Here is a 26,313-nt window from a genome sequence, read left to right on the forward strand (position 1 = left end):
ACCTGCTTGAGCAACAACGGAACGTGTCAGTGCAAGCCGGGATGGAAAGGACCCACCTGTGAGGTTAATGTCAACGAATGTACTGACTCCTCACCCTGTTCCTCCAACGCTGCCTGCACAGACACTGAAGGAAGTTTCATCTGCAAGTGCAACGCCGGCTATTCCAAAAACATCATTGGCGTTTGTGAAGGTAAGAAGGGGGGGGGGGAGAGTGGGGAGAGGGAGTTACCTGTGACCTATAAAATATGCCACCCTCTAAAATAATTTATTAGAGGGAGTCTGCATGGTTCAATTCGGATGAGTGTGGCGCTACTAAACAAAAAAGTGTAGAGTGTAACGTTGTGAAGTTACCTGTGACCTATAAAACATGCCACCCTCTAAAATAATTTATTAGAGGGAGTCTGCATGGTTCAATTCGGATGAGTGTGGCGTTACTTAACAAAAAAGTGTAGAGTGTAACGTTGTGAAGTTACCTGTGACCCATAAAAAATGCCACCCTCTAAAATAATTTATTAGAGTGAGTCTGCATGGTTCAATTCGGATGAGTGTGGCGTTACTGAACAAAAAAGTGTAGAGTGTAACGTTGTAAAGTTACCTGTGACCCACAACAAATGCCACCCTCTAAAATGCTCATAACTCCCACAAATGTTCAGCGAATTACTTCATATTTGGTGTACTGTAGGCCTACATTGGCTTGAGATGTAGGATGATACGTTTCAACTATGTAGGTCAAGTAGTTTGATTTTAACATTTTAAATAATTTTGGTGCAAATTCGGAATGTTTCTCACCAGTAGGAGGTTTGACGCTGACCAGTAGCCACATTCATCCGAATTAAACCATGCAGACTCCCTCTAATAATGATTCAACTGATATATTGTATGAGGATGGGTTTTTATATGCAAGGCCCTTCAGAAAAAGAAATAAAACAGTAAAAAAAAAACTGGAGTGCTAAAATCGGGTTCGTGTGGCTACCACTCCGTTCCAAACTTCGTATGTTTGAGTTAGTACTCGAATTTGGAATACATTTTCAAAAGAGCATACAAGTTAGACCAATTAACATACAAACTTGAAACTTTGTGAGCTGATCTCGCAATCATCCCATATCTCAAGCCAGTGTACAGCAAATATAAAGTAGTTCCCCGTGCAAGGGAGTTATTAGCAGTATGGTGGATGGCATTTGTTTTGGTCACCCTGTACTTCTAACAGTGCAATAAAGGGTATTACCCAAAACATTAATGGCGTTTATGAAGGACAAGAGAGGTTAAAGATGTTCGAATGGGAAGGAGTTGTGTGTAGAGTGTGGGGATCTGAGAGGCGGGGGAGGGGGGGGGGTAATAATAGAAAGCTCTACATGAGAGGTTAAAAATGTTCGTATGGGAAGGAGTTGTGTGTGGAGTGTGAGGATCTAAGAGGGGGGGGGGTTATAATAGGAAGCTATATATGAGAGGTTAAAAACGTTCGAATGGGAAGGAGTTGTGTGTGGAGTGTGAGGATCTGAGGGGGGGGGGGTTATAATAGGAAGCTATACATGAGAGGTTAAAAATGTTCGAATGTGAAGGAGTTGTGTGTGGAGTGTGAGGATCTGAGAGGGAGGGGGGGGGGGGGTATAATAGGAAGCTATACATGAGAGGTTAAAGATGTTCGAATGTGAAGGAGTTGTGTGTGGAGTGTGTGGATCCGGGTGGTGAGGGTGGGGGCGGGGTGTGAAGAGGAAGCTACCCCTGAAAGTGCAATGGAGTTTTTTTCCCAAAGGCTCAATGGTGGGATAGAAGGGGGCAGGCGGTAGGACGCTACATCTACAAGTGAAATGCGGCCTTTTGAACACCAAAAACCCATCACTGACGGCTGTAATATACAGACAGACAGACAGACAGACAGACAGCTAAACTTGAATAATAAAAAGACACCCCAAAATACTCTTCCCACGTGTGAACGAAGAAGACGAAACAAATAACGGTATTTCAAAAAATACATGTACAAGTTTTAAAAAAAAATAAAAATAAAAAAACCTTGATTTGTTGCTTTCTGTTTTTGACCGTTCGTTTGTTGTATATGCCTCACCCGGGCAGTCCGTTTCAAAAATTCCACCCGCTTTGTGTTTTCAGACATCGATGAATGCAAGCAAGACGATGATGATTGTGGACAGATTTGCAACAACACACCTGGTACCTTCACCTGTGATTGTAACGCTGGGTATACTTTGAACGCTGACACCAAAACCTGTGATGGTGAGAGTTTGTATTCTTCTTTTTACAAGTGTACAGGTTGAAGACTGCCCGTGGTAAGCGTGTGTGCAGAGACAGAAAGAATGGAGGTTTGGCAGAGAGAGAGGGGAGATAAAAAGGAGATCACTGCTTATTCTCTTACCAGTACAGTAAAGAATTGCCATTGTTCTTGATCACTTAGTGTCCATTTATGCAATTCGCAGTGTTCAGAAAATAATCTCTCTGTCTCTCTCTCTCTCTCTCTCTCTCTCTCTCTCTCTCTCTCTCTCTCTCTCTCTCTCTCTCTCTCTCTCTCTCTCTCTCTCTCTCTCTCTCTCTCCCTGTAGCTTCAACAACCCACATGACTCTGGTGGGATTTGAACCGACAACCTCCCGGCCCGCAGCCCGATGGGCTAACTACTGCACCACTGAATGGGGCCGGCCGGCAGGCCGTCTGTGGACAAAAAACTGAACGTTGAGGTTATCTTGGATGTTTTTCAAGCTAGACATTTGACACTTTGCACACTTTGAGGATTTGGTAATCTGACGAAGTGACCCCAGTTTGGTTGACCCTCGTCAAAGTTTGGGGTCACAGCGGGGTCATGTTCGTTTCATAAAAACTTAACATTGAGGTTATCTCGGATGCTTTTGAAGCTAGAGCTTTGAAACCTTGCACACTTCAAGGATCTCCCGACTTGACCTAAGTTTGATTGACCCTCGGATTTGAGGTCACAGGGGGTCATTTTCGATTCATAATAACTTAACATTGACGTTATTTCAGGCGTTTTTGAAGCAAGAGCTTTGAAACTTTGAACACTTCAAGTGTCTGATATTCTGTCAACATGACCCTGGTTTGGTTGACCCCCGTCACAGCGGGGTCATGTTCGTAAAAACTTGACGTTGATATTTTATCAGTCATTTTGAGAGCAAAAGCCTCCAAATTTCACAAAAATGTAAGTGTTGATAATCACCAGACATGACCAAAATTTGGCTTGTTTTCATCAAATGTCAGAGTCACAGCATAAAGATGTTTGCCGGAACAGATCCCCCCCCCCCCCCCCCCCCCCCATGAAATATCCACTGAGCTATCACGAAAATAAGTCTTAAGGTCATCAAGCTATGATATCATTGTTTGAATTGGTCACAGCTTAGTGTCTGGGTTGTCCCGTCGCGATATAACCTTGAAAACGACGTTAAACACCAAATAAAGAAAGAAAGTCTGGGTTGTTTTAATTCTTGGCTAGACTATTGGTTCAGAGAGGGGCGGGGGTAACGAAGGCGAGTCGTGTGTAAGCATTTGTTTTTCTTGAGCACAGCATGGATATGTTTGCTGGAGAAATGTTGTACCCCTGAAATATCCACCGAGCTATCAAGAAAATATATATTGAGGTCATCAAGCTATGATGTCATTGTGTGATTTCGTCATAGCTTAGTGTCTTGGTTTTTGTAAGTCTTGGCTATAAGATGTCATGTCATCAGTGTTATGATGTCATAGTGTCAGAAATGAGGTCATGCAAGTGTCGGAGTATACGTATTTTTTCTGGGCTAGCCAAAACTCAATTTGGTATGTCAGGCTAGTGATGGTGGTGGGAAGGAGGTTTGGGGTTGTGCAAGTTTGAATATGTGAAATATTCTTAGGGTTCAATAACTAAATGGATTGAAACAGGTCACATAAGGATCAAGTTTGTATCAATTAGTCGGACGTGAAAGTTCTCTTGAACATTATTTTATGAAGCTGGGACAGCTTTCTTTTTTTGTTTTTGGGGTGGGTGTTTTTTTTGGGGGGACAGGGTCATAGGTAGTGGAATCCTCCTTTTAAAACCTACGAAACCCTGAGAAAATCAGGTCTTAAAATGGGGGTAAACTTACAGAGGTTAGGAACAGAATATCTTAGAAAACAGGGTCTTGAAAATGTCTTATGGGGGGTCTTAAAAGGAAGGGAGTCTTATATGGGGTAAGGTGGTTCATGATCAGGGAGGGGCGGGGGTAACGAAGGCGAGTCGTGGAAGCATTTGCTTTTCTGTGGTTTTTTTTATGAATGATCATTTTCCCCCACCATTTAGCATTTAGACAGTTATATGTTTTTTGCTGTGGGGGGGGGGGGGGGGGGGGAGGGGGGTGGATTTTGATTAAAGCATTGCAGGTGCGTCTCTGAAACACTTAGGCAAAGGTTTGCTAAAAATTCTCAAATTTTTCAGAAAACTTCTCCACAAAGGCGTCGTGGACAGAGTACGTTTAACGATGTTTTGTTGTTTGAGTATTAATAGTTAATAGGCTGAATTACTATCATATATGATATATAACATATTATTTGTGTCCTGTGTGTGTGCATTATGGACGACAGTTTTGTAAATGATATCATACCTGTGTTTGCAGATATTGACGAGTGCACCCTAAAAACGGATGACTGTGGACAGATTTGCAAAAACACACCTGGCACCTTCACCTGTGATTGTAACGCTGGATATAAATTGAATGCTGACAACAAAGCCTGTGATGGTGAGAGCTTTTTTTCAAAAGTAAAGGAACAAGGCTGGTGGTGTGTGCAAAAAGAGACAGTGGGTCTCGGAGGGGGGGGGGGAGAGTGAGAGGTAGAGAGAGAGATAGATGGGAAAGACAAAAAGAAAAAACAAATGAGAAAAAGAGGGAATTGATTTCTGAAAACGAAACCTGTGCCGGTGACAGTAAGTGTTTTACAAAAAGTAAGGTCGACTGACAGGTTGTAAGCCTGTGTGCAAAGAACGAAAAAACAAGTCGCGTAAGGTAAAATTACTACATTTAGTCATGCTGTCGAACTTACAGAATGAAACTGAACGCACTGCATTTTTCACCAAGACCGTATAGCATCGCCAGTCCCCCGCTCGTGGAAAGGCAGTGAAATTGACAAGCCTAGTACAGCGCGGTAGTGGATGCGCTGAGCAGAATAGCAGGCTTTTCTGTATCCCTATCCTTTTTATATTTAGTCAAGTTTTGACTAAATATTTTAACATCGAGGGGGAATCGAAACGAGGGTCGTGGTGTATGTGCGTGTGTGTGTGCGTGTGTGCGTGTGTGTGTGTGTGTGTGTGTAGAGCGATTCAGACTAAACTACTGGACCGATCTTTATGAAATTTGACATGAGAGTTCCTGGGTATGGAATCCCCGAACGTTTTTTTCATTTTTTTGATAAATGTCTTTGATGACGTCATATCCGGCTTTTCGTGAAAGTTGAGGCGGCACTGTCACGCCCTCATTTTTCAACCAAATTGGTTGAAATTTTGGTCAAGTAATCTTCGACGAAGCCCGGGGTTCGGTAAAGCATTTCAGCTTGGTGGCTTAAAAATTAATTAATGACTTTGGTCATTAAAAATCTGAAAATTGTGAAAAAAAAATAAAAATTTATAAAACGATCCAAATTTACGTTTATCTTATTCTCCATCATTTTCTGATTCCAAAAACATATAAATATGTTATATTCCGATTAAAAACAAGCTCTGAAAATTAAATATATAAAAATTATTATCAAATTTTTTTTTCGAAATCAATTTAAAAACACTTTCATCTTATTCCTTGTCGGTTCCTGATTCCAAAAATATATAGATATGATATGTTTGGATTAAAAACACGCTCAGAAAGTTAAAACGAAGAGAGGTACAGAAAAGCGTGCTATCCTTCTCAGCGCAACGAATACCCCGCTCTTCTTGTCAATTCCACCTGCACTGCCTTTGCCACGGGCGGTGGAGTGACGATGCTACGAGTATACGGTCTTGCTGCGTTGCGTTGCGTTCAGTTTCATTCTGTGAGTTCGACAGCTACTTGACTAAATATTGTATTTTCGCCTTACGCGACTTGTTAAATTTAGTCAAGTTTTGACTAAATGTTTTAACATAGAGGGGGAATCGAGACGAGGGTCGTGGTGTATGTGTGTGTGTCTGTGTCTGTGTCTGTGCCTGTGTCTGTGCGCGTGTGTGTGTCTGTGCGTGTGTGTGTGTAGAGCGATTCAGACTAAACTACTGGACCGATCTTTATGAAATTTGACATGAGAGTTCCTGGGAATGATATTCCCGGACTTCTTTTTCTTTTTTTCGATAAATATCTTTGATGACGTCATATCCGGCTTTTTGTAAAAGTTGAGGCAGCACTGTCACACCCTCATTTTTCAATCAAATTGATTGAAATTTTGGCCAAGCAATCTTCGACGAAGGCCGGACTTCGGTATTGCATTTCAGCTTTGTGGCTTAAAAATTAATTAATGACTTTGGTCATTAAAAATCTGAAAATTGTTAAAAAAAAATTTTAAAAAATTTATAAAACGATCCAAACTTACGTTCATCTTATTCTTCATCATTTCCTGATTCCAAAAACATATAAATATGTTATATATGGATTAAAAACAAGCTCTGAAAATTAAAAATATAAAAATTATGATCAAAATTAAATTTTCGAAATCAATTTAAAAACACTTTCATCTTATTTCTTGTCGGTTCCTGATTCCAAAAACATATAGATATGATATGTTTGGATTAAAAACACACTCAGAAAGTTAAAACGAAGAGAGGTACAGAAAAGCGTGCTATCCTTCTCAGCGCAACTACTACCCCGCTCTTCTTGTCAATTTCACTGCCTTTGCCACGAGCGGTAGACTGACGATGCTACGAGAAAACGGTCTTGCTGAAAAATTGCAGTGCGTTCAGTTTCATTCTGTGAGTTCGACAGCTTGACTAAATGTTGTATTTTTGCCTTACGCGACTTGTTACATTTAGTCAAGTTTTGACTAAATGTTTTAACATAGAGGGGGAATCGAGACGAGGGTCGTGGTGTATGTGTGTGTGTGTGTGTGTGTGTGTGTGTGTGTGTGTGTGTGTGTCTGTCTGTCTGTCTGTCTGTCTGTCTGTCTGTCTGTCTGTCTGTCTGTGCGTGTGTGTGTGTAGAGCGATTCAGACCAAACAACTGGACCGATCTTTATGAAATTTGACATGAGAGTTCCTGTGAATGATATCCCCGGACGTTTTTTTCTTTTTTTCGAAGAGGGGGGGAGGGGTTATGATAGGAAGCTATACATGAGAGGTTAAAGATGTACACATGGGAAGGAGTTGTGTGTGGAGTGTTATGATCTGAGTGGGCAGGGGGGTTATAATACATGAGACGTTAAAGATGTTCGAATGGGAAGGAGTTGTGTGTGGAGTGTTAGGATCTGAGAGGGGGGGGGGGGGGGGGGGTTATAATACATGAGAGGTTAAAGATGTTCGAATGGGAATGAGTTGTGTGTGGATCCGGGTGGTGAGGGTGGGGGCGGGGTGTGAAGAGGAAGCTACCCCGAAAGTGCAATGGAGTTTTTTCCCAAAGGCTCAATGGTGGGATAGAAGGGGGCAGGGCGGTAGGACGCTACATCTACAAGTGAAATGCGGCCTTTTGAACACCAAAAACCCATCACTGACGGCTGTAATATAGCCTACAGACAGACAGACAGACAGCTAAACTTAAATAATAAAAAGACACCCCAAAATACTCTTCCCACGTGTGAACGAAAAAGTCGAAACAAATCACGGTATTTTAAAAAAATACGTACAAGTTTTAAAAAAAAATAAAAATAAAAAAACCTTGATTTGTTGCTTTCTGTTTTTGACCGTTCGTTTGTTGTATATACCTCACCCGGGCAGTCCGTTTCAAAAATTCCACCCGCTTTGTGTTTTCAGACATCGATGAATGCAAGCAAGACGATGATGATTGTGGACAGATTTGCAACAACACACCTGGTACCTTCACCTGTGATTGTAACGCTGGGTATACTTTGAACGCTGACACCAAAACCTGTGATGGTGAGAGTTTGTATTCTTCTTTTTACAAGTGTACAGGTTGAAGACTGCCCGCGGTAAGCGTGTGTGCAGAGACAGAAAGAATGGAGGTTTGGCAGAGACAGAGGGGAGATAAAAAGGAGATCACTGCTTATTCTCTTACCAGTACAGTAAAGAATTCTCTTTGTTCTTGATCACTTAGTGTCCATATATGCAAATGAGTGTTCAGAAAATAATCTCTCTCTTTCTCTCTCTCTCTCTCTCTCTCTCTCTCTCTCTCTCTCTCTCTCTCTCTCTCTCTCTCTCTCTCTCTCTCTCTCTCTCTCAGTCTCTCCCCCCGTAGCTTCAATAACCCACATGACTCTGGTGGGATCTCTCTCCCCGTAGCTTCAATAACCCACATGACTCTGGTGGGATTTGAACCAACAACCTCCCGGCCCGCAGCCCTATGGGCTAATTACTGCACCAATGGGGCCGGCCGGCCGGCCGTCTGTGGACAAAACAACTTAACGTTGAGGTTGTCTTGGATGTTTTTTCAAGCTAGACATTGGACACTTTGCATACTTTGAGGGTTTGATAACCTTACGAAGTGACCCCGGTTTGGTTGACCCTCGTCAAGTTTTTGGGTCACAGCGGGGTCATGTTTGTTTCATAAAACCTTAACGTTGAGGTTATCTCGGATGTTTTTGAAGCTAGAGCTTTGAAACCGTGCACACTTCTATGGTCTCCCGACTTGACCTAAGTTTGATTGACCCTCGTCAAATTTTGAGGTCACAGGGGGTCATGGACTGGGTGGCCGAGTGGTAAACTTGCGCTCGGAAGCGAGAGGTTGCGAGTTCGACCCTGGGTCAGGGCGTTAGCTATTTTCTCCCCCCTTTCCTAACCTAGGTGGTGGGTTCAAGTGCTAGTCTTTCGGATGAGACGAAAAACCGAGGTCCCTTCGTGTGCACTACATTGGGGTGTGCACGTTAAAGATCCCACGATTGACAAAAGGGTCTTTCCTGGCAAAATTGTACAGGCATAGATAAAAATGTCCACCAAAATACCCGTGTGACTTGGAATAATAGGCCGTGAAAAGTAGGATATGCGCCGAAATGGCTGCGATCTGCTTGCCGATGTGAATGCGTGATGTATTGTGTAAAAAAATTCCATCTCACACGGCATAAATAAATTGCATTAAAAAAAAAAAAAAATCCCTGCGCTTAGAACTGTACCCGCGGAATACGCGCGATATAAGCCTCATATTGATTGATTGATTGATTTTCGATTCATAATAACTTAACATTGACGTTATTTCAGGTGTTTTTGAAGCAAGAGCTTTGAAACTTCGAACACTTAAAGTGTCTGATAATCTGTCAACATGACCCCCGTTTACCCCCGTCACAGCGGGGTCATGTTCGTAAAAACTTGACGTTGATATTTTATCAGTCATTTTGAGAGCAAAAGCCTCCAAATTTCACAAAAATGTAAGTGTTGATAATCACCAGACATGACCAAAATTTGGCTTGTTTTCATCAAATGTCAGAGTCACAGCATAAAAATGTTTGCCGGAAAAGATCCCCCCCCCCCCTGAAATATCCACTGAGCTATCACAAAAAAAGTCTTAAGGTCATCAAGCTATGATATCATTGTTTGATTTGGTCACAGCTTAGTGTCTGGGTTGTTTTAATTCTTGGCTAAACTATTGGTTCAGAGAGGGGCGGGGGTAACGAAGGCGAGTTGTGTGTAAGCATTTGTTTTGCTTGAGCACAGCATGGATATGTTTGCTGGAGAAATGTTGTACCCCTGAAATATCCACCGAGCTATCAAGAAAATATATATTGAGGTCACCAAGCTATGATGTCATTGTGTGATTTCGTCATAGCTTAGTGTCTTGGTTTTTGTAAGTCTTGGCTATAAGATGTCATGTCATCAGTGTTATGATGTCATATTGTCAGAAATGAGGTCATGCAAGTGTCTGAGTATTCTTATTTTGTCTGGGCTAGCGAAAACTCAATTTGGTCTGTCAGGCTAGTGATGGTGGTGGGAAGGAGGTTTGGGGTTGTGCAAGTTTGAATATGTGAACTATTCTTATAGTCCAGGCATCTTAGCCACTTTAGTGAAGGGAACGTTGAAGTGACAATGACTAGGTTTAAAATGTCCCTTATCAGAAAGTTCAACCTCAGTCCTTTGATGTTTATTAAACACATTTTCATATAAAGTTGGCGCTTCATATGGAAAAGTGGCTTTGAAATTGACCCTAATCCTTCTTTGGGCTCTGTAAATGTCGTTTGGGGCTATGGTTGTAAAACGGTATCTACTGGTCACCCCAATGTATAAACTGAAAACTCTTTCTGCACCAGAACACGCAGAAAGGATTGTATCTGCCTGATGTCTGATGCTTTTCAAAATCCCCAACCACTAACACCTTCAAAACGGACATTAACTGACACTGTTGTTTTTCCCTATATAATCCTTACTATTTTTCCGAGACGTCGTCCTGTTGTGTATTTAGCTTGCCACAACCTCATACATGGTCCTAAAAGTTAAAGTTGAAGAAAATACTAAAGATAAATGAACAAGCTGACGCAGTGTCATTCGCACCGTGAATCCCCCCATGGGAACATACTAAAGTCTGGTTCCAAATAGGCTCAATTTCCTTCTATTTCTTTGTATTTCTGCCTCGTAGGGGTAGGGGTGTTCAAACCAAAGGCACCTTTAAACCAAAATTCAAATCACACATCTTACAATACTAAGACACTCAGCAGTGAAAGGGTGTCTGCTGGTAAAATATTCCAAACAATCCTAAAAGTACTTCACTACTAAACGTGCTTTTAAAAAGAGCCGTTATTTTTCCCTCTATAATCAGTATTGTGTTTTCTGCGAACATGTAGTCTATTTAGATGGTTGTCATGTGCACATGAGTTGCTAAAGCGTTTTCAGTTGGGCATATGTCGAAAAGCAAAGAATTAGCCCTTTGAAAACCATCAGAACTGTCACACAAAAATAACATTTACCTATCTCACCAACTGACCAAACATAGGGCTTTTCCTTATGTATTATGTATTGTCGTGTTTTTTGTAGCATACTTGTGAAAACAGCCACCACTGTTGTAAATGATACTTTAAAGAGCATTATTTCATTTTTACAGTTGAAGGACAACCTGGACTGCCGTATATTACAGCTGTTTTACAATCAGCCAAAATTTTCTTAACAAACGTATGTTAAGAACAACTCCCATAGTGAAATTGAAGGAAAACAAAGTGAAAATCCCCCTGCCATAGAGGAGCTAAAGAATCAACAATAAACGACTGCATGGATAGCTTGATGCACGAATGCATTGCGGACATGTTTGTCTCCAACCAAGAGAAAGTTCCAAAAAATCCCTTTTGTGCTTCTTATTATACAGTGACGTCAAAGACAGCCTTTTCTGCTGTTCATACATTCAGGGGTTATGGTTACACTAAACGACGTAGTTGTAGCCATACTGCCATCCAGATTTATTTTTTCCTTGCGAGTAGTCACAGGGTGTTTGTGCTGTCTGCCAACCGTTAGATGACCCCGCCCAAGTCTGTTAAGGGACCGTTTGACCGTTATAGAACGCGTCTTTTTGATTTTTTAGCACAGTTGGAAACGGTTGATTTTTATCCCTACCATTGTTTCCAAACATTATATAGGAATGTTTTGTGAACAACGGATAATAGCCGCTACTCGCATGTGTAGCAAAAGTGAGCGTACATACTCACCCTGGTCGTCCAGCCGTTGTCCGTTGCCCGTCTTTATCTGTCTGTACTGAACATTACCTTTGGATTTTTCTCGAACGCTATGAAGTGAAGAAACACCAAATGTTGCAAAATGTTGTATGACCCCAAGAGCTCAAAAAAGATACTTGAGAACCTTGACCTTACCTTAAGGTCAAGGTCACAGGGAGAATGAATGTGGTCTAAAAACTGCAAAATTTCACATTGTGCCAGTTTTCTGGAAAACAAATTAAAAACAGCGGGCTTAGTTTTGTATGGTATACAAGAAAAAGAAAGCCTTATCTTCTGATACCATTTTGGTTGACCTCGCTTCAATGTCAAGGTCAGAGGAGCCCTTCAAAGTTGAATTGTAGACATATTTTGATGTGAGCTTGCCCCTTTAACTTTACTATGGACGATATCTCTTACAAACTTAAACACTGAGTGGGGCGTTTGTTAGAATTTCATAGTGAGCCACATCTGGTCACATATCGTTAGGGTCAAGGTCACATTGACCCCTATGAAAAATGTGACCAAGCCGGGTAAAGAAATCCATGTGTCTTGGTAAAAAATCTTAACAAAGCAAAGCCCATGCGACTCTCATGCTTGACCTTTGTCTTAAAGTGACCTTGACCTTCAGGTGACCTTGAAGGTGAAGGTCTAACAACTGAAGCTGGCAAGGACATTGTACACTATTAGAACTGGTTTACAGATTTTTCCTACCAAATTACACATGACCTTTGGCCAAGATCAAGATCATCAAAGGTCACACATCACAAGGCTATCAATTCAAGACATAGGAAGCATAAACATACTTATTGGCACTTTCTACAAAGAGACATTGTCACTTTTAGTGATTCAATTGCCCGTTTCAGTCACATTTCATAAGGGGCAAAGTGACCTTGACCTTGATGATATGTGACTAAATGTGGCTCAATATCAGTATATAACATGTGCCCCACACAATTATGAAGTTTGAAAGATTTTTTTCATAGTTCAGGGTCAAGGTCACTTCAAAACATGTATACAATTCAACTTTGAAGGACTCCTGTGACCTTGACATTGAAGCGAGGTCAACCAAAATGGTATCAGAAGATAAGGCTTTCTTTTTCTTGTATACCATACAAAACTAAGCCCGCTGTTTTTAATTTGTTTTCCAGAAAACTGGCACAATGTGAAATTTTGCAGTTTTTAGACCACATTCATTCTCCCTGTGACCTTGACCTTAAGGTAAGGTCAAGGTTCTCAAGTATCTTTTTTGAGCTCTTGGGGTCATACAACATTTTGCAACATTTGGTGTTTCTTCACTTCATAGCGTTCGAGAAAAATCCAAAGGTAATGATTTGTACAGACAGATGAAGACGGGCAACGGACAACGGCTGTACGACCAGGGTGAGTATGTACGCTCACTTTTGCTACACATGCGAGTAGCGGCTATTATCCGTTGTTCACAAAACATTCCTATATAATGTTTGGAAACAATGGTAGGGATAAAAATCAACCGTTTCCAAATGTGCTAAAAAATCAAAAAGACGCGTTCTATAACGGTCAAACGGTCCCTTAACAGACTTGGGCGGGGTCGTCTGACGGTTGGCAGACAGCACAAACACCCTGTGACTGCTCGCAAGGAAAAAATAAATCTGGATGGCAGTATGGCTACAACTACGTCGTTTAGTGTAACCATAACCCCTGAATGTATGAACAGCAGAAAAGGCTGTCTTTGACGTCACTGTATAATAAGAAGCACAAAAGGGATTTTTTGGAACTTTCTCTTGGTTGGAGACAAACATGTCCGCAATGCATTCGTGCATCAAGCTATCCATGCAGTCGTTTATTGTTGATTCTTTAGCTCCTCTATGGCAGGGGGGTTTTCACTTTGTTTTCCTTCAATTTCACTATGGGAGTTGTTCTTAACATACGTTTGTTAAGAAAATGTTGGCTGATTGTAAAACAGCTGTAATATACGGCAGTCCAGGTTGTCCTTCAACTGTAAAAATGAAATAATGCTCTTTAAAGTATCATTTACAACAGTGGTGGCTGTTTTCACAAGTATGCTACAAAAAACACGACAATACATAATACATAACAGACCTGTTTACCCTTACGATTTTGGCGTAATTTATTACGATTTTCTGCAAAAAATACGCCATTCCGCTATCCGTGTCAAGACTACGATTTTCATAATAAAAAAAATGTTAAAAAAAACAAAAAATTTTTTTTTTTTTTTTTTAATCAATTCACATGTTTGGCATTGTTTTTTTCAATGGCAAAATGGGGTGAAAAAGCACAGGACTGGCCAGAGATCATGTCTATCTGATGAGACGCTGGAGAGCCTTATTCTAGTGGTGAAGTCTCGCCCGCACTCATTCGGCAAGCGCAAGTACAGTAGAGAAGCGCTTGACACACTGAAAAAGGCCTGCTACGAGCAAAAGAAAAAGAATCAGTGATGCATGTGCTTTTGATGTGATCTTCTTTGAAATTATGATGACTACAAAAACTGACTGATGTGTTTTGTTTGTGAATGATGGATATATGTGCATGATTGCGTTTCGCAGACACAGTTGTCATGTGCGTTGTAATTGGCGACGAATGCTGGATGATTACTATTTTTGTGCCAGGACTACTATTTTTGGGGCTGAGCATTACTCCAAAACACTTATGGGGGTAAACAGGTCTGACATAAGGAAAAGCCCTATGTTTGGTCAGTTGGTGAGATAGGTAAATGTTATTTTTGTGTGACAGTTCTGATGGTTTTCAAAGGGCTAATTCTTTGCTTTTCGACATATGCCCAACTGAAAACGCTTTAGCAACTCATGTGCACATGGCAACCATCTAAATAGACTACATGTTCGCAGAAAACACAATACTGATTATAGAGGGAAAAATAACGGCTCTTTTTAAAAGCACGTTTAGTAGTGAAGTACTTTTAGGATTGTTTGGAATTTTTTACCAGCAGACACCCTTTCACTGCTGAGTGTCTTAGTATTGTAAGATGTGTGATTTGAATTTTGGTTTAAAGGTGCCTTTGGTTTGAACACCCCTACCCCTACGAGGCAGAAATACAAAGAAATAGAAGGAAATTGAGCCTATTTGGAACCAGACTTTAGTATGTTCCCATGGGGGGATTCACGGTGCGAATGACACTGCGTCAGCTTGTTCATTTATCTTTAGTATTTTCTTCAACTTTAACTTTTAGGACCATGTATGAGGTTGTGGCAAGCTAAATACACAACAGGACGACGTCTCGGAAAAATAGTAAGGATTATATAGGGAAAAACAACAGTGTCAGTTAATGTCCATTTTGAAGGTGTTAGTGGTTGGGGATTTTGAAAAGCATCAGACATCAGGCAGATACAATCCTTTCTGCGTGTTCTGGTGCAGAAAGAGTTTTCAGTTTATACATTGGGGTGACCAGTAGATACCGTTTTACAACCATAGCCCCAAACGACATTTACAGAGCCCAAAGAAGGATTAGGGTCAATTTCAAAGCCACTTTTCCATATGAAGCGCCAACTTTATATGAAAATGTGTTTAATAAACATCAAAGGACTGAGGTTGAACTTTCTGATAAGGGACATTTTAAACCTAGTCATTGTCACTTCAACGTTGTTCTCTAATATGCTTGGACTATTAGGGTTCAATAACTAAATGGATTGAAACAGGTCACATAAGGATCAAGTTTGTATCAATTAGTCGGACGTGAAAGTTCTCTTGAACTTTATTTTATGAAGCTGGAACAGCTTTCTTTTGTGTGTATCTTTTTTTCTTCTTCTTTTTTTTTTTTTGGGGGGGGGGGGGGAGTGTCATTGGTAGTAGAATCCTCCTTTTAAGACCTACAAAACCCTGAGAAAATCAGGTCTTAAAATGGGGGTAAACTTACAGAGGTTATGAACAGAATATCTTAGAAAACATGGTCTTGAAAATGTCTTATGGGGGGGTTGGGGGTCTTAAAAGGGAGGGAGTCTTATATGGGGTAAGGTGGTTCATGATCAGGGAGGGGCGGGGGTTACGAAGGCGAGTCGTGGAAGCATTTGCTTTTCTGTTTTTTTTTTTATGAATGATCATTTTCCCCCACCATTTAGCATTTAGACAGTTATATAATTTTTGCTGTGGGGGGGGGGGGGGAGGGGGGGATTTTGATTAAAGCATTGCAGGTGCATCTCTGAAACACTTAGGCAAAGGTTTGCTAAAAATTCTCAAATTTTCCAGAAAATTTCTCCACAAAGGCGTCGTAGACAGAGTATTAACGATGTTTCGTTGTTTGAGTACTAATAGTTAATAGGCTGAATTACTATCATGTATGATATAACATATTATTTGTGTCCTGTGTGTGTGCATTATGGACGACAGTTTTGTAAATTATATCATACCTGTGTGTGCAGATATTGACGAGTGTACCCTAAAAACGGATGACTGTGGACAGATTTGCAAAAACACACTTGGCACCTTCACCTGTGATTGTAACGCTGGGTATAAATTGAATGCTGACAACAAAGCCTGTGATGGTGAGAGCTTTTTTTCAAAAGTAAAGGAACAAGGCTGCACCAGTGGTGTGTGCAAAGAGAGACAGTGGGACGGGGGGGGGGGGGGGGACAGAGTGAGAGGTAGAGAGAGAAAAAACAAATGAGAAAAAGAGGGACTTGATCGCTGAAAACGAAACCTGTGCCGGTGACAGTAAGTGTTTTACAAAAAGTAAGGACGACTGACAGGTTGTAAGCCTGTTTGCACAGAACGAAACAAGTCGCGTAAGGCGAAAATACAACATTTAGTCAAGTAGCTGTCGAACTCACAGAATGAAACTGAACGCAATGCAATGTTTCAGCAAGACCGTAGCATCGTCAGTCCACCGCTCATGGCGAAGGCAGTGAAATTGACAAGAAGAGCGGGGTAGTAGTTGCGCTGAGAAGGATAGCACGCTTTTCTGTACCTCTCTTCGTTTTAACTTTCTGAGCGTGTTTTGAATCCAAACATATCATATCTATATGTTTTTGGAATCAGGAACCGACAAGGAATAAGATGAAAGTGTTTTTAAATTGATTTCGAAAAAAAAATGTTGATAATAATTTTTATATTTTTAATTTTCAGAGCTTGTTTTTAATCCAAATATAACATATGTATATGTTTTTGGAATCAGAAAATGATGGAGAATAAGATGAACGTAAATTTGAATCGTTTCATAATTTTTTAATTTTTTTTTACAATTTTTAGATTTTTAATGACCAAAGTCATTAATTAATGTTTAAGCCACCAAGCTGAAATGCAATACCAAAGTCCGGGCTTCGTCGAGGATTACTTGACCAAAATTTCAACCAGCGTGACAGTGCCGCCTCAACTTTCACGAAAAGCCGGATATGACGTCATCAAATACATTTATCGAAAATATGAAAAAAATATCTGAGGATTTCATACCCAGGAACTCTCATGTCAAATTTCATAAAGATCGGTCCAGTAGTTTTCTCTGAATCGCTCTTCACACACACACACAGACACACATACACCATATGACCCTCGTCTCGATTCCCCCCTCTACGTTAATACATTTAGTCAAAACTTGACTAAATGTAAAAACAAGTCGCGTTAGGTAAAATTACTACATTTAGTCATGCTGTCGAACTTACAGAATGAAACTGAACGCACTGCATTTTTCACCAAGACCGTATAGCATCGCCAGTCCCTCGCTCGTGGAAAAGGCAGTAATATTGACAAGCCAGTACAGCGCGGTAGTGGATGCGCTGAGCAGAATAGCAGGCTTTTCCGTATCTCTATCTGTAAGCTTTTTTTTTTCGCTTTTTTTTTTTCGCTTTCTCTCTTCTTCCTCTTTATTTATTCTCTTCTTTCTCTTCCTTATTCTCTCTTCTCTTCTTCTCTTCTTTTTTCTATCTTCTCTCTTTTTGTGTTGTTGTTATTGTTCTTCTTCTTCTTTTTTTTTTTCCTTTTTACATTTAGTCAAGTTTTGACTAAATGTTTTAACGTAGAGGGCGAATCGAGACGAGGGTCGTGGTGTATGTGCGTGCGTGCGCGTGTGTGTGTGTGTGTGTGTGTGTGTGTGTCTGTCTGTGTGTGTGTAGAGCGATTCATACTAAACTACTGGACTGATCTTTATGAAATTTGACATGAGAGTTCCTGGGTATGAAATCCCCGGACGTTTTTTTCATTTTTTTGATAAATGTCTTTTATGACGTCATATCCGGCTTTTTGTGAAAGTTGAGGCGGCACTGTCACGCTCTCATTTTTCAACCAAATTGGTTGAAATTTTGGTCAAGTAATCTTCGACAAAGCCCGGACTTCGGTATTGCATTTCAGCTTGGTGGCTTAAAAATTAATTAATGACTCTGGTCATTAAAAATCTGAAAATTGTTAAAAAAAACATTTTTTTTATAAAACGATCCAAATTTACGTTCATCTTATTCCCCATCATTTTCTGATTCCAAAAACATATACATATGTTATATTTGGATTAAAAACAAGCTCTGAAAATTAAATATATAAAAATTATTATCAAATTTTTTTTTCGAAATCAATTTAAAAACACTTTCATCTTATTCCTTGTCGGTTCCTGATTCCAAAAACATATAGATATGATATGTTTGGATTAAAAACACGCTCAGAAAGTTAAAACGAAGAGAGGTACAGAAAAGCGTGCTATCCTTCTCAGCGCAACTACTACCCCGCTCTTCTTGTGAATTCCACTGGCACTGCCTTTGCCACGGGCGGTGGAGTGACGATGCTACGAGTATACGGTCTTGCTGCGTTGCGTTGCGTTCAGTTTCATTCTGTGAGTTCGACAGCTACTTGACTAAATGTTGTATTTTCGCCTTACGCGACTTGTTTCTTCTTCTCCTCTTTCTCTTGCTTGTCCCGACGCTTGTACCTTGTCCCAATTTGCTTTCACGCCGCCCCGTCCCAGTACTCACTGCTCCATCCACACCTGAATTTCGCCAGACTTGTCGATTTTACAGACACTCCAGGGAAGGATGTCAGGTCGCTGCGGTGGGCTACCCTCTGAAGATGACACTGCACTGCTGCCGAGTCACTTCGACGGTGTTCAGTATTGGTCCTGTTCCTGGCCAGGGACACAGGCACCGCTGCTTGCGACATTGACTGTTAAGTCGCGGAGCCAGACTGAGTGAGCGTCTCCTCAGAGAGCAGACCGCCACTGCGTCCTTCCGTCGACCCCCCAGAACATCACACGTTGAAGACTGGCAGCAGAAGTACTAGTCAGGAATGGATGGAACAGGAACACCGAAACCAAGGTCACCATGAAAGCACTGAGCATGAAGGGTCACAAGAGCCGAGACCAGTTTCATTTTTGCGCTTTCAGCGGTTTGGGACGGAAACCTGAGCACCCTAAGAATCGCATTCGTGAAGTGAATGATACTCGGCTGTGTGGTCCCAGTCTTCCCATTGGACTTCCACACTGGGTAGGACCCGGCCGAAGTCCGAAAAACTCACTGCCCCTTATGGGATTCGAACCACGACCTCCCGGCCCTCAGTCCGATGCGCTAACCACTGCGCTTGTTTGTAATCTAAAAATAACATGCATATGTTTTGGGAATCAGAAAATAATGAATAAGAAGATGAAATTATTTTTTCGATTTCGGAAATTCAATTTTAATCATAATATTTTTAATTTTCTGAGCTTGTTTTTAATCCGAATATAACATATTGATATGTTTTTGGAGTCAGAAAATAATGAATGAGAAGATGAAATTATATTTTAATCGTTATATAAGAAAAAACAATGTTCATTACAATTTTGGATTTTTAATGATTAAATTCATGAAATAATTTTTAAGCCTCCAAGCTGAAATACAATACCAAAGTCCAGCCTTTGTCGAAGATTGCTTAACCCAAATTTCAACACAATTGGTTGAAAAATTAGAGCGTAACAGTGCATGCATGCTGCCTCTACTTTCACAATATAATATGACGTCATCAAAGACATTCATCCAAAAAATAAAGAAAAAACATGTGGGGATATCATAATCAGGAAATCTCATGTAAATTTTCATGAAGATCGGTCCGGTAGTTATCTCTGAATCGCTGTACACACACACATGTATACATACATACATACATACATACATACATACATACATACATACATACATACATACATTCATACATCTATATATATATACGACTAGTGTCTGTCTGTCTGTCTGTCTGTGTGTCTGTGCGCGATGCGCGGCCAAGGTTCTCGATGGATCTGCTTCAAATTTGGTGGGCTTATTCAGAGAGACCCCGGACACAACCTCATCGATGAGATATTTCAACAAGTGCTCTCAGCGCGCAGCGCGGAACCGATTTTGGTTCCACCTCAGCTATTTTGGTTCCACCTCAGCTTACCCGGGCCCCCATACCGACACACCATAGCCGCTACACCACATCACAACGCCAAAGTTCTCGGTGGATCTTTTTCAAATTTGGACACCGTATTCAGCTACACCCCGGACACAATATCATCGATGAGATATTTCAACACGGGCTCTCAGCGCGCAGCGCTGAACTCATTTTCGTTTTTGCGTTCATTTCACCATTATAAGTAACTCTTCCTTATCTTCTCCAGTGTTTGGCGTTTATCTCCCTTCCTTCGTGTGGCTTTCCCGTTCAGTTCTAAGTTACTATTACTATTTTTAGAATGTCACTGCGCTGTCCACTGCGCTGTCCACAACGCTTCCCTTGCACCCGTAAGTTGTTCTTACTGTCAAAGTGAAAAGGTCGAATCAATTTATAGCCACGCGAAAAATACACTCTCACCTATCTCTATATATTTATAGATACAGATATGCATATATATATACGGCTTCTCTGTGTGTGTGTGTGTTTGTGTGTGTGTGTAGGCAAAAACCTATGTATTATAGAGTTCTGTTTGTGATGGGGTCTAGCGGCTTTTGTCTGTCTGTATGTTCTGGCATGTGAGAAGCCACAGCAGATAATATAGGGCTAAGAAATAAGCTCTAAAATTCTCAATCCCGTTTGACAGGACTTCGCCTTTCAAAGGTGATTGTGGTGAACCGCCACGCTGTCTGTCTCTGTCGCACCGTTCACCCCAAATTCCCGTTTCTGAGGTACTATTTTTAGAATGTCACTGCGCTGTCCAGAACGCTTCCCTTGCACCCGTAAGTTGTTCGTACTGTCAAAGTGAAAAGGTCGAATCAATTTATAGCCACGCAAAAAATACACTCACCTATCTCTATATATTTATAGATATAGATATACATATTATATATATACGGCTTCTCTGTGTGTGTGTTTGTGTGTGTGTGTGGGAAAAAACCTGTTGATTGTAGAGTTCTGTTTGTGATGGGGTCTAGCGGCTTTTGTCTGTCTGTATGTTCTGGCATTTGAGAAGCCACAACAGAAAATATAGGGCTAAGAAATAAGCTCTAAAATTCTCAATCCCGTGTGACAGGACTTCGCTTGCAGAGGTGATTGTGATGAACCGCCACGCTGTCTGTCTCTGTCTCGCGATTCACCCCGGCGAAGCCGGGTATTCCTCTAGTACATAATACATACATACATACATATATACATACATACATACATACATACACAGGGCCGGACCAAGTTCGTTTGAGGGGGGGGGGGGGTTCCAACTGAAGGCAGGGGTCCAAAGTCCACATTTTTTTTCTCTGAGAGGTACATTGGATGGTCAGGGGGGGGGGGGGGGTCCGGAACCCCATGAACCCCCCCCCCCCCCCAGATCCGCCCCTGATACATACATACATACATACATACATACATACATACATACATACATACATACATACATACATACATACATACATACATACATACATACATACATACATACATACTTATTCCCCCCTCTGCTTCTTTACCTCTGTAAACTTGTAGAGCTAGTTATTTTTCGATAAACACCCAGCAACCAAACAAATAACGAGCCAGCAACAGCCAGAATCCTCGATAGCGCAATGGGTTGAGAAGCTGTTCTGTGTCGGAACTACTTTTGCGACTAAAAAGTTCCGAACGCTCTAATGTACATCTGTGGAGCAAACAATACAAACATACCGCATTTAAATTAACAACTACAGGCTTGAACATATGAATCTCCATATAAAATCCATGAGTTCGGTTGTTTTCTGAATCTAGATCTTCCGTGCACAAACGTTCAACACAAGCAAATTCCCAAGGCAAGTAACTCTCATACTTTGTCCAGCGACAAGTCAGAGTAGTTCCCCTTCCAAATTTCTTTTCACTCAGTTTCTTCGACAACAGACTGCAATCCGGCGATCAGTTTTCAACAATATTTCATTTTATAAACAGATCACACGCAACCAAATGCACACATCTCATCAATTTAAGAAACAAAGCGGTTTCATACACTATTTTCCCCAGAAAACTGAACTTCATACAGTTTTTAGCGTTGGAACACGGGTGCAAAGGTTCGTCTGCTAGTCCCATTTGACGAAAGAACATTATCCTATGCGATACCAAAACATGAACAGAACACACAATATCTGCTTTTACCGCCACAGCAGAATAACAACATATCTGTTTACTTGATTTTAGTCCAAAACAGGGAAACTGACAAGAAGTGTTAACAGAATGGAATGATTTGCACGGAACTATACAATCGCGCATTGAAGAAAGGAGGAATAAAGAGGTTACACACCTCGTCTCAGTGATTCGCGGTCATGAAAAAGCTCGCTGAAGCTCGCATTGTTCATGATCCACTAACTTTGACCATTATTTTTATTCTACATACATACATACATACATACATACATACATACATACATACATACATACATACATACATACATACATACATACAAACAAACAAACAAACATACATACATACATGCATACATGCATACATACATATGCATACATACATACATACATACATACATACATACATACATACATACATACATACATACATACATACATACATACATACATACATACATACATACATACTGTGTTGAAACATTTGGTCAAAACTTGTAAATGTAAAAAGAGGGGTGGGGGGGGGGGGGGGGGTTGAGGCGAGAGACACAAAGTGAGAGGAAGGGGGAGAGAGGAGAGACACAATGCATAGAGCTGCCATCATATTTGCGAGGTCAGGTACTTTTTAGCACGTACCCTTTTTTGTTTGTTTAAGTGTTTCAAGCCTTTTTGTTGCGCAATGTGTGATTGCAGACCATGAGTCGTCCGGTCGGGGGTGCATTTGAATTTCACGCATTTGAAAAATTAATGTTTTCGTCTTCCCGCATTTGATTTTCCCGCATTTGGTGGTTTGAATTTCACGCATGTGAGCTTTTGAAAATCACGCATGTAGTGTATGCGTTGGGGTGTGTGTATATGAGATAGAGTTCTTTCTTTATTTGGTGTTTAACGTCGTTTTCAACCACGAAGGTTATATCGCGACGAGGGAAAGGGGGGAGATGGGATAGGGGAAAGGGGGGAGATGGGATAGAGCCACTTGTTAAGTGTTTCTTGTTCACAAAAGCACTAATCAAAAAATTGCTCCAGGGGCTTGCAACGTAGTACAATATATGACCTTACTGGGAGAATGCAAGTTTCCAGCACAAAGGACTAAACATTTCTTACATACTGCTTGACTAAAAATCTTTACAAACATTGACTATATTCTATACAAGAACCACTTAACAAGGGTACTAAGTGAAGAATTTTATGGGTGAGAAAAGGAAAGTAAAAGGACTTTGGGGAGGCAGAAATAAAGAAGAAACAAGAAAAAGATCCTAATTAGGTTCACGGCATCGAGAGTGATGCGACCTTCTCTCAGAAATTAGTAGAGAAGGCTCCCCCATCCACCACCCGGGGGACGCGCCTCTACGCCAATTAGGGGGCGCGAGGATGAGATAGAGTTGCCGGCCTTTGAAATAGATCCTCGGCTGCACGTTTTTTGCATTGTTTTCGAAATTCGGAGACGGAAATGTCTTTCTCTGTCTTTAGTTCATGATTGTGCTCATTTGAGTAAATCGGGTCCTTGAAGTCGAGACTTGTTTTCAATCGCGCTGGACATCCACGTATCGAACAACGCCATGTCTTTGATTTCTTGGTTTCACGGTCCTTGACGTATAAACTCCCACGGCTGAGAATTGCCGGATTTCCCCTGTTGGTTGTTGTTATCGTGATGCTCGTCTCTTGCTGTGCCATGGCGAAATGAGCCGTGTAGTTGAACTGAATTGTGATTTGTGAGTTGTGAGCGAACCGTCGTGACGTATAAACTCCCACGGATTTCCCATGTATTCGTGTCTTGCTGAGTTGTGATTTGTATTCACGCGTCTATACACGGGACTCACTCACAAACACACCGATGCAGGGGGGATACGTGCATGCGTGTGCGTGAAATACAAATGACAAGAAAGGAGAGATTTTAACTGGAAACCTGCGTGAAATTCATGCGAGAAATTCATAGCGTGAAATTCAAAAGTGCGTGAAATTCAGTTGCACCGGTCGGGGCAACTTCCAACACTGATTGGGTCTTTGAGAGTGAACGTTTACAGTCTTGTTCTCGGAAACACAGAATACAAAGCCGCGATGGTTCCACAAATCAAACAAACTGCCTGATTGGCTTTTACTTTGACAACCCACGTCTCACCTGAAAGCTCAAACCCTTTCATCAGCTCGATCTGTTACTTGGGAAACGGTGTTTTTTGTTCCCCACCTGGTAAATGAATGAAAACACTTGAAAATTATGACACATCCTATTATTCATACCCTGTGTGTGTGTGCATTATGGACGACAGTTTTGTAAATTATATCATACTTTTGTGTGCAGATATTGACGAGTGCACCCAAAATACCGATGGCTGTGGACAGATTTGCAACAACACACCTGGTACCTTCACCTGTGATTGTAACGCTGGGTATACCTTGAACGCTGACAACAAAACCTGTGATGGTGAGAGTTTGTATTCTTCTTTTTACAAGTGTACAGGTTGAAGACTGCCCGTGGTAAGCGTGTGTGCAGAGACAGAAAGAAAGGAGGTTTGGTAGAGACAGAGGGGAGATAAAAAGGAGATCACTGCTTATTCTCTTACCAGTACAGTAAAAAATTGTCATTGTTCTTGATCACTTAATGTCCATTTATGCAAATGAGTGTTCAGAAAATAATCTCTCTCTCTCTCTCTCTCTCTCTCTCTCTCTCTCTCTCTCTCTCTCTCTCTCTCTCTCTCTCTCTCTCTCTCTCTCTCTCTCTCTCTCTCTCTCTCTCTCCCCTCTCCCCCCCCCCGTAGCTTCAATAACCCACATGTCTCTGGTGGGATTTGAACCGACGACCTCCCGGCCCGCAGCCCGATGGGCTAACTACTGCACCAATGGGGCCGGCCGGCCGTCTGTGGACAAAAAACTGAACGTTGAGGTTATCTCGGATGTTTTTCAAGCTAGACATTTGAAACTGTGCACACTTTTAGGGTTTGGTAATCTGACGAAGTGATCCCAGTTTGGTTGACCCTCGTCAAAGTGTGGGGTTACAGCGGGGTCATGTTCGATTCATAAAAACTTAACATTGAGGTTATCTCGGATGTTTTTTGAGCTGGAGCTTTGACATTTTGCACACTTCTAGGGTCTCCCGACTTGACCTAAGTTTGATTGACCCTCGTCAAATTTTGAGGTCACAGGGGGTCATTTTCGATTCATAATAACTTAACATTGATGTTATTTCAGGCGTTTTTGAAGCGAGAGCTTTGAAACTTTGAACACTTCAAGTGTCTGATACTCTGTCAACATGACCCTAGTTTGGTTGACCCCCGTCACAGCGGGGTCGTGTTCGTAAAAACTTGACGTTGATATTTTATTAGTCATTTTGAGAGCAAAAGCCTCCAAATTTCACAAAAATGTAAGTGTTGATATCGATAATCAGCAGACATGACCAAAATTTAACTTGTTTTCATCAAATGTCAGAGTCACAGCATAAAAATGTTTGCCGGAGAAGATTCCCCCCCCCCCCCCCCCCCCCCCATGAAATATCCATTGAGCTTTCACAAAAATAAGTCTAAAAGGTCATCAAGCTATGATGTCATTGTTTGATTTGGTCACAGCTTAGTGTCTGGGTTGTTTTAATTCTTGGCTAAACTATTGGTTCAGCGAGGGGCGCGGGTAACGAAGGCGAGTCGCGTGCAAGCATATGCTTTTCTTGAGCACAGCATGGATATGTTTGCTGGAGAAATGTTGTACCCCTGAAATATCCACCGAGCTATCAAGAAAATATATATTGAGGTCATCAAGCTATGATGTCATGTTGTGATTTCGTCATAGCTTAGTGTCTTGGTTTTTGTAAGTCTTGGATATAAGATGTCATGTCATCAGTGTTATGATGTCATAGTGTCAGAAATGAGGTCATGCAAGTGTCGGAGTATACATTTTTTTCTGGGGTGGAGGGGGGGGGGGGATTTTGATTAAAGCATTGCAGGTGCATCTCTGAAATACTCAGGCAAAGGTTTGCTAAAAATTCTCAAATTTTCCAGAAAACTTCTCCACAAAGGCGTCGTGGACAGAGTAGTTTAACGATGTTTCGTTGTTTGAGTACTAATAGTTAATAGGCTGAATTACTATTATGTATGATATAACACATTATCTGTGTCCTGTGTGTGTTCATTATGGACGACAGTTTTGTA

The 26,313-nt window shown here is 41.1% G+C and overlaps 1 protein-coding gene across 1 annotated transcript in view; it reads left to right on the forward strand.

Annotated features, from left to right (window-relative positions):
* The window catches only part of LOC138947557 (fibrillin-2-like), a gene marked incomplete at its 5' end in the record, with an annotated part of 90,910 nt that overhangs the window by 37,572 nt on the left and 27,025 nt on the right, over window positions 1–26,313 (forward strand). Inside the window, 6 exons of the mRNA XM_070319047.1 lie at window positions 1–190; window positions 2,107–2,229; window positions 4,582–4,704; window positions 7,881–8,003; window positions 16,081–16,203; window positions 24,477–24,599. The exon at window positions 1–190 is cut by the window's left edge and continues 68 nt beyond it. Coding sequence (XP_070175148.1) covers window positions 1–190; window positions 2,107–2,229; window positions 4,582–4,704; window positions 7,881–8,003; window positions 16,081–16,203; window positions 24,477–24,599 — 805 coding nt within the window. The remainder of the gene's footprint in view (window positions 191–2,106; window positions 2,230–4,581; window positions 4,705–7,880; window positions 8,004–16,080; window positions 16,204–24,476; window positions 24,600–26,313) is intronic.

Source organism: Littorina saxatilis, linkage group LG14, assembly GCF_037325665.1.
Source record: "Littorina saxatilis isolate snail1 linkage group LG14, US_GU_Lsax_2.0, whole genome shotgun sequence".
In the NCBI taxonomy this organism is placed as follows: Eukaryota; Metazoa; Mollusca; class Gastropoda; order Littorinimorpha; family Littorinidae; genus Littorina; species Littorina saxatilis.